The following is a 10519-nucleotide window of genomic DNA, read 5'->3' on the forward strand; positions in this document are numbered from 1 at the left end:
AAGCCGGGGATGCCCCTGCGGCCTGGGGGGGGGGTCCCTGGCGCCCCCTGCCCCCCCTCACCCCGCCAGCACCTCGGAGCCCATCGTCCTCGAGGACTGACCCCCCTCCCCCCCCGCCACCGGGCCGGGCCCCTTTTTGTATTTTTTTATTTCCATAGAAATGGCGAGGGATGGGGGGGGTGGGGGAGGGGGTCCTGGTGCCGGTCTGGAGCCCCTCCCCCCCTGCGCTGCCCCCCGACCCCCCGCGGGCCCCTTTTGTACGTGGAGCAACGCCCCCGGTTTTTGTATCTCGGGTTGTCCCGTGTTCTGTAGCGACAGGAAATAAAACTGATGATTTTTCTTCACCGGGAGCCAAAAACCGGGCGCCGCGGGGTGGGGTGGGGGGAGCCCGGGGGTGGGGGGGCTCTGGGTGGGAACGCTTCCGGCGGGTCGCGTTTCCGGGCGGAACGCTTCGGGCGGAAGTTCCCCGGAAGGGAGGTTGGGGGGACGGACTACTTCCGGCGGAAGTGGTGCCGGGAGAAGGGGCGCGGGAGGAGGCTGTGGTGGTGCGGGGGAGGGAACCGGGAACGACACCCGGAACCGGCACTGGGACCGGCTCGGGGAACCGGGGACCGGAACCGGGGACGGAACTAGGAACCAGCACCGGGACCGGCCTAGCTATGGACGTGGCCCCCGGCCCAGCCCCCGACCCTGACCCCGACCCCGGCCCAACCGCGGATGCAGGCCCCCGGCCCGGCCCCCGACCCGGGCGCGGCGCCCGATCCGGTGGCGGACCCCGACGTGGAGACGCTCCCACGGGGCGGGTTCCGCTGCCGCCTGTGCCAAGTCACCGCCGCCAACCGTGAGTGTGGGGCGGGGGTGGGCTCCGGTGGCGGGGGATTAACGGGTGGGGGTGGGGGGGGAAGCCCCGTGGGTACCGGTTAACGGCAGCGTTTCCCCTCCCCGCGCAGGACCGAGCCTGGCGGAGCATCTCCGGGGGAAGAAGCACCAGCGGCTGCGGAGCCTGCGGGGCCGAACGCCGGGCCCAGGAGCAACGGAGCCTCTTCGTCAGCGGTTTTGCCCGCGGCACCTCGGGCGAGGAACTCGCCGAGTATTTTGGAGCCTTCGGGGACGTGGCGGCCGTCCGTGATGGACAAGGAGAAGGTGGTGGCAGGTGGGGAACCGGGGTGGGAGGGGGGGGGCGGTCCGTGGGGGGCAGCGGGCTGACGGTGTGTCCCCACCACCACGCAGGGTGCCTACGCCATCGTGGAGCTGCGGGATGCTGCGGGCCGGGAGGCGGGCACTGGCGGAACCCCAGCACGGTTTGGCCGGGCACCGGCTCGTGTCCGGCCTCGGGAGCAGAAGGTTTTTGCCTACGGACCCCCGGGACGCAGCCCCCGACAGGAGCCCCTCGGCTCAGGGCGGCTGGAGCAGGCGCTTTGTCAGGCCCCGGATGTGAGTAGGGGTGCAGGGGGACACCCCGAGGTTATTTTGGGGGGGCCCCAGCCCTTTGAGGAGGAGCTCTGCTGGAGATTGGCAGCGGGGGTGGGTTCTAGGAGTTCGAGGAGGGGTCGTAGGCCTCTTCTGGGGATTTTGGGGGGGATCCTGAGGCTTTCCTAGGGGCTTGGGGTTGTCCTAGGGATGCATGGTGAGGTTCTGAGATGCTTGTGGGGGTTTGAGGAGGGATCCTGAGGCTCTCCTAGAGGTTTGGGGGGCGTGGTCCTGGGTTTTGGAAGGGGTTCTGGTGCTCTTATGGGGATTTGTAGGGAGACCTGAGCTCTTTGGAGGTTTGAGGAGGGATCCCGAGGCTCTCCTAGGGGGTTAGGGGGGTTCTGAGGATCTCATGGGGATTTGGGAGGGGGGTCCTAAGACTCTCTTGGGGGTTTGGGGAGGGTCCTTAGGCTCTCCCAGGGGTTTTGAGAGGCTCCTGGTGGGTTGGGGGGTCCCGAAGGCTCTCCCAGGTGTGGAGGAACACGTTGGGGACTGCAAGTGTCCTGAGCATCTTCTGTGGGGACTGGGCTCTCTGGGATGGGGGTGGGGGGCTGCCAGTTAGCCTGTCTGGAGGTTTTGGGGGTGTCCTGAGGCTCTCCAAGGAATCTCGGGGGGTCCTGAGGCTCTCCCGGGGCAGTGGTTGTGGGGCAGGCACCCCACAGGACCACCGCTGAGGCCGATCCCCGCAGGTGGAACGCCCAGATGTCGCAGCTGGTGGGGCTCCTGGAGCTGAGCAAGGATGAGCGCGGTGTGCGGCACCTCCTGGTCACCCTCTTCCAGGAGGTCTTCACCGAGTTCTTCCCCGGTGAGTCTCCTCCTCGTGCCCCCCGCAGCGTCCCTCGTGGCCCCCGCAGCATCCCTCGTGCCCCCACACGACGCGGCTCCGTCCCTCCCCGCCCAGGCTGCCCGTCGTGCCCTTCGGCTCCTCTGTCAACGGCTTCGATACCCGCGGCTGCGACCTGGACCTGCTGCTGGACCTGGAGCCGACCAAATCCCTCCAGGCATCGACACGAGACGCTCCCGGGGCCGGTTCGGGCTCTGGCGCGGAGGACTCCATCCTGAGCGACATCGATTTGGCGGCGACGCCGACGCCGGAGGTGCTGGAGCTGGTGGCGGCCCGTGCTTCGGCGCTGCGTGCCGGGCGTACGCCGCGTCCGGGCCGTCCCCACCGCCCGCCGCCCCGTCGTCAAGTTCTGCCACAAGCAGTCGGGGCTGACGGGGTGACATCTCCATCGACAACAGGTCTGTGGGTGGGTGCGGGGGGGACGACTGCGGGATCCCGGCAGGGGGGGTCGCTGAGGGGGGATTATCTCCCCTCCAGGTGACGCCTCCGTCCCCCGCGATGTCCCCGCAGGCTGGCGCTCCTCAACACGCGGTTTCCTCCAGCTCTTTGCCGAGGCGGACGAGCGCGTGCGGCGCTGGTTTACGCCGTGAGGCTCTGGGCCAAGCAGCAGGGCCTGGCAGGTGAGGACACAGCGGGTGACGCTCACGGCGGGGTCCTGGCCGCCTCGGCGTCGGGCGCGGCCGCAGCTTTTGACGCCGTTTCCCCCAGGAAACCCCTCCGGGGGCGGACCCCTCCTCAACAACTACGCCCTGACGCTGCTGGTGCTGTTTTACCTGCAGACGCGCAGCCCCCCCGTGCTGCCCACCGTCGCTCGAGCTGCGTGACTTAGCAGGTAGGGTCCTTCCGTCCGTCCGTCCCTCTGTCTTCTTTTATACATGGCCCCCGCTGCGCCGGTGCTCCTCTCAGGGCCGTTCTGCTCCAGGGGACGAGAACCGCGCCGTCGTGGGCGGATGGGACTGCAGCTTTCCCCGGGACGTGGCGTCGCTGGAGCCCAGCGCCAACACCGAGAGTCTCTGTGAGTGCCGGGCGGGGGGTCCAGGGGGGGATTCCCGGCGTCCCGCGCCGCCCTCACCGCGCTTTCCCGCAGGCTCGCTGCTGGCCGATTTCTTCCACGTTTTTGGGGACTTCGATTTCCCGGGGCAGGTGATCTCGCTGCGGGAAGGCCGGGCGTTGCCGTTGCCCGCCCGCCGCCGCCCCCCCGAGGCCAACGAAGGCTGAAACTAGGACCCCTCAACCTGCAGGATCCCTTCGAGCTGAGCCACAACGTGGCAGCCAACGTCAACGAGAAGACGGCGTCGCGTTTTGGGCGCTGCTGTCGCGACGCCGCCAAATATTGCCGCAGCCTGCAGTACCGCCGCAAATCAGCAAGGGCCTGGGCTTGGGGGCTGACGCGGCTCTTTCCAGCCGGGCGCGGTGGAGCCCGGAGCGGCGGAACGCCGGCGCTTTTCTCATCTCTGTTCCCTTGGATGTCGCCGGAGGTTCCCAGCAGCTCTGCCGGGAGCCCGGCGGTCGCAGCCCCTGGTTCTGCGAGGTCTGCGCTGCCGTCGCCTTCGTGCTGAGGGACGTCCTCAAGTGCAGCTGTGCCGCGGGGAAGGCGCCGCGAGCTCCCAGCGAGGAGCGCGAGCTCCTGGAGGACTCGGAGCCGCCTGCGGGACCCGACGCGGAGGAGGCGTCCGCAGCGGAGCCGCCGTTAGCGGGCTCCAAGCGTCGCCTACCCGAGGCGACAAACGGCACCGCTCTCCCGCACGGGAAGAGACCGCGGACGAAACGTCCCCGAGGAGACGGCGAAGTGGAGCTGCGCCGTCTGGCACCGCGTGTGGACGGGCCGACGCCGCGTTCGCCGCCAGCTCCGGCACGGCGACGCTCCCGAAGGGCCAGACGGCGACTCGCTGGAGCTGGAGCAGAAGGTGTCGGAAGCCATCGTGCGGCAAGAGGAAGCCGGGCGGCCGCCGGAGCCGTTGCTCCGCTTCGAGGCCAGCGCCCGGGTGGCCGGGACGCGGCGGGAGGTGCGGGTGCAGCTGCGCCTGGTCCCCTATCCCCAGCCCCCCCGGGGCCGCTTTTCCGGGACTTTTTCCACTTTTTGCAGAGTTTTCTGCCCACCGCGGTGCGGCGGCGCCTGGGCCGGGGGGCTGGGGGGGAGCCGGAACAGCGGGATGGGGAGGGTGGGGGGAATGAGGGAATGTTTTCTACATCCTGAGTTTCTGTAGTAAAAAGGTTGGTTTTGCAGCCGTCTCCTGTGTGGGTTCTCCTTGGAGGGGGGGGGGGGGGATGCGACCCGATGGGCGCCAGAGTCGGGTTTTGAGGGGTTAAAAAAAGGAAAGCAGAGGGAAACACGGAGCAATTTTCCTTATTACGTGGGTTGGGGAATCCGGGGGCTTCTGGAGCGGGGAGAAGGGAGGCCGAGGGGTGACCACCTCGCTCTCTGCAGCTTCCCAAAGGGATGAGGTGGGAGCGGGTGGCGGGGCCGGGGGGTCCCGGGGGGCTGGGCTTGAGCAGGGGCATCTTCAAGCGGATCAGGCCGCTCAGAGCCCCCGCCCAGCCTCCCCTTGGATGTTTGGGGGGAACCTGTGAAGTGAGGGGGGGCGAACTGAAACGCGTGGGCTGTGCGGATCAGCGCGGGGGGCGGGGCGAATGGGAGTAGGGCGGGGTTATGCTAATAAGGACCCCCGGCTGGGGAGAAGAACGGGGCGACGGGAGGACGCGCTGCGGGGGGTCACCGGGGAGCGGCGGCGGTCGGGGGGCGCGGAGCCAGGCGGGGCCGTGCGGGAATGGCGGGAGCAAAGCGGGGAGCGGGGCGGGGGTGGCGGGGGCGCGGCGGGGGGAGCGGCCGTGAGTTGTGGGCGGGGTCGTTGGGTGAGTGGGGTCGGTGGGGGCAGCGGAGGGTATCGCTTCTCGGCTTTTGGCTAAGATCAAGTGTAGTATCTGTTCTTATCAGTTTAATATCTGATACGTCCTCGATGAGAGACTTTATATTAAACGGATTTTTGGCGCCGGGAGTTGGACCCGGAGCTTGCTCCCTCCGCTCCGCGCATCGTCCCGGTATTGCAGTGCCTCCGGGTACGGTGCACCCCCGCCCCGGGGGCGTGCGGCTGGTCAAAGGCAGAGCTAAACCCCCCTCCCACCACGGTCCGCCTTCCTTTCCCCCTCCCCCGCCAAAGCCGGCCCGACACCCTTTGCCCGACCCCCGCCGCCACCAGACCTCCCCCGCCACCTCTTCCTCCCCCTCCTCCTCCTCCTCAGCCGCCCCCGCCCGCGACACAACCACCCCGCAGCCCCCAGCGCTCCCGCACACGCTCCTCTCTCGCAAATCCTCCTCTTTAATAGCAAAGTTCACCACCCAAAAAACCCCTGACGACATGGAGGGGTTGGGGGGGGGGGGGGGGAGCTGCCAGGGGGTGCCCGGCGCCCCGCGACCCCCAGTCTCGCTGGTACAGGGTCCTTTGGCACCGCAAGGGCCGAGACCGTCCCCCGCCTCCTCGTGCACCGTGGGGTGCCTAGAGCGTAGCCCGTGCTCCCCACCGGGCTCTGGCCCCCCCCGAAACACACACCCTGGCACCCCCTTTTCCTTCAGGGCCGTACGGGGGCGCCCCCCGAAAATCCCAGACTCCCAGAATGGCGTGGGTTGGACGGGACGTCTGGGGGGTCGCCGCGTCCAACCCCCCCCCTTGAGCAGGCGCACCCAGGGCAGGGGGCACAGGACCGCGTCCCCGGCGGGGTCTCCACGTCTCCAGGGAAGGAGACCCCGCACCCTCTCTGGGCAGCCTCTTCCGCTGCTCCGGCACCCTCCAGCGAAGGCGGTTTTAAGCCTCTTTAAGCGGCGCTTCCCGTGTCCCGACGCGTGCCGTTGCCCCTTGTCCCGGCATCGGGCACCGCTGAAAAGAGCCCGGCCCCGACCGCGACAGCCGCCCCGCAGCCATTTAGAAGCACTGACGAGACCCCCCCTCGGCCTCCCCCCGTCCCCCCGGCTGAGCAGAGCCAGGTCTCGCAGCCTTTCCTCGCGGGGAGATGCTCCAGCCCCCCGCCCAGCGCGGCAGCTCTCCGCTGGGCTCTCCCCCACCCGCTCCCCGGCCTTCTTAAACCGGGGGGCCCAGACCCGGCCGCAGCCCCCGGCCGCGGCCTCCCCAGGGCGGAGCGGAGCGGGAGGACAACCTCCCTCGCCCGGCCGCCCACGCTCCTGTTCCCGCGCCCCGGGACGCCGCCGGTCTTGCCGCCGAGGGCCCGGCGCCGCCTCGGGGTCACCCTCGCCGCCCCCCAGCACCCCCAGCTCCATTCTCGCGGAGCCGCTCTCCGGCAGGTCGCCCCCGGCCCGTCCCGGTGCGGGGGGTTGTTCCTCCGCAGGGGCAGGACCCCACGCTCGCTCTCGGTGAACCCCGCGAGGTTCCCCTCGGCCCAGCCCCGCTCTCGCGGGACGGCGGCACGGCCTTGCGGCGAGCCCCCGCCCCTCCCGGCGCGGTGCCGACAGCCAGCTTGCTGCGGGGACGCGCTGGGGGTCGCATCTGGGACCCCAAAACCGTTCCCTGCCGCTTAAAATAACCCCAAAACACACCATGTACGTTTAAGAGCGGAGGCGTCGTTTTACCGCGCAATATTGCCGCGAGCCGAGCACCCCCGCCGGGGGCCATTTATCCACAACGGGTCACCCATGTCGCTTCTCTAGTAGCGAATCATTGACCTGAGCATCCCCTCCTGCCCTTGGTCTGTATCTTTCCCGCTTCATTTTAAAGCTTCGGTGTGATTTGACTCAGCAACTAGAGCGCTGGGGGTAGTCCTGTTGTCCCTCGATGGAGCCGGCGGTCGCAATCGCCCCCGGAATTACCCCAATTCCTGGGCTTCGGCAATTAGCCTTTTTTTTCCAGCGCCTTTTGGGGCCAGAAGCTCCCTCTCCTCGCGGCTGATTGAGCTGTCACCTTCCCTTCCCACCCTTCTTCGTAGCGGGGTGGTGCCACCGCCGGCCCGCGCAGCCCCCCAGGTGTGCGTTGGAGGCCCGCGTCAGCGAGGCCGCGGCGGGGAGGCGCGTTGCTCGTCCCCTCGGAGCAAGCCCAAGCACCAGTCCCTGCTTCGCGCCCTCGGAGCGCCTCAGGTGTTGGGTTCTGCTCCCAGCCGTGATCCCGCCGTCACCACGGATCCCCCCGAGCTCCGCCGTGGCCGCGAGGCGCCGCCGGAGGCCTTGGGGGGCGCCCCGTCGGGGCGGGGCATGCAAATGAGCGGGCGGGGCCGGGGAGGAGCCGGGCACGGGGCGTGGCGCATGCAAATCAAGGGCGGGCAGAGCCGCGCAGACCCGGCGAGGGGAGCGGGTCCAACAGGGCAGGGAGGAAGGGCGGGGCGTGTGGGTCGAGCGGGGCGGGGCCTGGGGGAGAGAAGGCGGGGTTACGCTAATAAGGACCCAGGCTGGGGAAGAACGGGGCGACGGGAGGACGCGCTGCGGGGGGTCACCGGGGAGCGGCGGCGGTCGGGGGGCGCGGAGCCAGGCGGGGCCGTGCGGGAATGGCGGGGAGCAAAGCGGGGAGCGGGGCGGGCGTGGCGGGGCGCGGCGGGGGGCAGCGGCCGTGAGTTGTGGGCGGGGGCCGTTGGGTGAGTGGGGTCGGTGGGGCAGCGGAGGGTATCGCTTCTCGGCCTTTTGGCTAAGATCAAGTGTAGTATCTGTTCTTATCAGTTTAATATCTGATACGTCCTCGATGAGAGGACTTTATATTAAACGGATTTTTGGCGCCGGGAGTTGGACCCGGAGCTTGCTCCCTCCGCTCCGCGCATCGTCCCGGTATTGCAGTGCCTCCGGGTACGGTGCACCCCCGCCCCGGGGACGTGCGGCTGGTCAAAGGCAGAGCCAGAGAGCTGCGGCTCTACACGCCTCCTCACAGGGGCTCCCACACACCTTCCCCCCCCCGCCTCCCTGTCCCGGTGGTACCGGCCGTGGCGGGAAACTTCCCGCCATTTCGCCCGCGCGCGCTCGGGCCGGGCCCAGCCGGGCCAAGGGCGGCCCCCAGCGCCCGGGCTTGTGCCGGCACCGGCGGGGACGGGGCGGGGATGGGGCCCCTGTGCTCGGCCCTGGGGAGGCCCCACCTCGAATGCCGGGCTCAGGTTTGGGCCCCTCGGGACAAGAAGGGCCTGGAGGGGCTGGAGCGTGTCCAGAGAAGGGCAGCAGGGCTGGGGCAGGGTCTGGAGCACAAGTGTGCTGGGGGGCGGCTGAGGGGGCTGGGGGGGTTTAGCCTGGAGAAGAGGGGGCTGAGGGGAGCCCTTCTCGCTCTCTGCAGCCCCCTGAGAGGGGCTGGGGTGAGGGGGGGGTCGGTCCCTGCTCCCAAGCGACGGGACGAGGGGAGACGGCCTCAGGCTGCCTCAGGGGAGGGTTAGGCTGGCGACGAGGGACAATTTCTTCCCCAAAAGGGCGGCCGGGCGTTGGCACAGGCTGCCCCGAGAGGTGGGGGAGTCGCCGTCCCCGGGGGTGCTCAAACAGCGTGTCGGGGCGGCCCTCGGGGACGCGGTTGAGGAGCCCTGGGGGTGTCGGGTTGGCGGCTGCGCTTGATGACCCTCAAGGTCTTTTCCAACCTGAACAAGTCCATGGTTCTCGTCCACCTTCCCGGGGACGGAGGTCAGGCTGACCGGCCTGTTCCCCGGGTCCTCCTTCTTGTCCTTTTTGAAGCCTGGCGTGACCTCGGCTCCCCTCCAGCCCTCGGGCACCTCTCCTGTCCTTCATCGCCGTCCAAAGATGATGGTGAGTGGCTCAGCGAGAGCCTCCACCAGCTCCCTCAGCCCTCGTGGGCGCATCCCATCGGGGCCCATGGATTTGGGAGGATCTAGTTTGCCTAAATGATCTCGGACGCAATCCTCCCCAGCCAAGGGGAAGTCCTTTGTCCAGATTTTTCTCTCCTCTGGGGGCTGGGGTGCCTCAGGGCCAGCCTCAGCAGCAAAGACTGAAGAAAAGGTGGCATTCAGTAACTCCACCTTCTGCGTCCTGCCTCACCAGGGCCCCCGCCTCGTTCAGCGACGGGCTCACAGCTTCCCCAGGCTCCCTTTTACTGCTGATGTATTTGAAGAAGCCCTTCTTAGAATCAGAAAATCAACAAGGTTGGAAAAGACCTCTACGATCGTCAAGTCCAACACTACCATGTCTCCTAAACCATGCCCTGAAGTGCCGTGTCTGCATGTCTTTTAAATACCCGCAGGGATGGTGACTCCACCACCTCTCCGGGCGCCCTCTTCCAGTGCCTGACCGCTCTTGCAGTGAATAAATGCTTCCTAATATCCAATCTAAACCTCCCATGATGCAGCTTGAGGCCGTTTCCTCTCGTTCTATCGCCTGGGAGACGAGACCGACCCCCCCCCACCTCACTACAGCCTCCTCTCAGGTAGGTGTAGAGAGCGATTCTTGTTATTCTTGACATGCCTTGCCTTCCTCGTTGCATCTCTGCAGACCATGACGATGCTGCTACATTGCTCCCAAGTGTCCAGTCCCTTCTTCCACGTGCTATCACCCTCCTGCTTCCATTTCAGTTCTTCCAGAAGCTCTTTGCTCATCCATGGGGGTCTCCTGGCTCCTTTGCTTGACTTCTTCCTCCTAGGGATGCACCGATCTCGAGCGTGGAGGAAGTGGCCCTTGACTAGTGACCAGCTGTGTTGGACACCCTGACCTTCGAGAGCCTTAACCCACGGGATTCCTCCAAGCAGGTCTTTGAAGAGGCCAAAGTTGGCTCTCCTGAAGCCCAGGGTTGGAATCCTACTTGTCGCCCTGCCTCTACCACGCACGATCCGCCGCCATCCCACGGTCGCGGCAGCCGAGGCTCCCCCCCAGCCCTCACAGCCTCAGCCAGGGCTTTGTTCGGTCGCACAAGGCCCAGCAGCACACCTCGCCTCGTTGGCTCCTCCGCCACCTGCGTCAGGACGTTCTCCCCAACGCTCTGCAGGGACCTCCGGGGTCGCGCGCGATTCCCCGCGTTGCTTTTCCAGCAAATGCCGGCGTGGTTGAAGCCCCCGCCCCGGGGAGAACCGGGGCCTGCGATTGCGAGGCTGCTTCCAGCTGTCCGCAGGAGGCCTCGGCGCCTTCCTCCTCCTGACGGGGTGGGCGTAGAGCCGGTGAATCACAGAATGGGCTGGGTTGGAAGGGACAGTTAGAAGCCGTTTAGTCCAACCCTCGCCCTGCTTGAGCAGCGGCATCTTCAACCGGCTCAGGTCGCTCAGAGCCCCCGTCCAGCCTGGTCTTGGTTGTTTCTA

At 67.8% G+C, this 10519-nt stretch overlaps 1 protein-coding gene and 2 non-coding genes across 3 annotated transcripts; all 3 read left to right on the forward strand.

Annotated features, from left to right (window-relative positions):
- Positions 1-579: 579 nt before the first annotated feature.
- On the forward strand, positions 580-4511 carry TUT1 (terminal uridylyl transferase 1, U6 snRNA-specific). The gene is given in 22 exon segments (XM_075076637.1): positions 580-841; positions 951-1009; positions 1011-1124; positions 1126-1143; positions 1231-1275; positions 1277-1316; positions 1319-1434; positions 2146-2279; positions 2372-2588; positions 2590-2688; positions 2690-2712; positions 2825-2846; positions 2848-2884; positions 2887-2934; positions 3023-3129; positions 3221-3329; positions 3402-3496; positions 3499-3711; positions 3713-3745; positions 3747-4082; positions 4084-4347; positions 4350-4511. Coding segments are annotated over 22 exon segments (2415 nt in total). The 5' UTR covers positions 580-717.
- Positions 4512-5198: 687 nt separating this feature from the next.
- LOC142049194 (U2 spliceosomal RNA) lies at positions 5199-5387 on the forward strand. The gene has a single exon (XR_012657630.1). It is a non-coding gene; the product is annotated as a U2 spliceosomal RNA (small nuclear RNA).
- Positions 5388-7915: 2528 nt separating this feature from the next.
- On the forward strand, positions 7916-8106 carry LOC142049195 (U2 spliceosomal RNA). Its single transcript, XR_012657631.1, has one exon. It is a non-coding gene; the product is annotated as a U2 spliceosomal RNA (small nuclear RNA).
- Positions 8107-10519: the final 2413 nt, after the last annotated feature.

Source organism: Phalacrocorax aristotelis, chromosome 33 (genome assembly GCF_949628215.1).
Source record: "Phalacrocorax aristotelis chromosome 33, bGulAri2.1, whole genome shotgun sequence".
Classification (NCBI taxonomy): domain Eukaryota; kingdom Metazoa; phylum Chordata; class Aves; order Suliformes; family Phalacrocoracidae; genus Phalacrocorax; species Phalacrocorax aristotelis.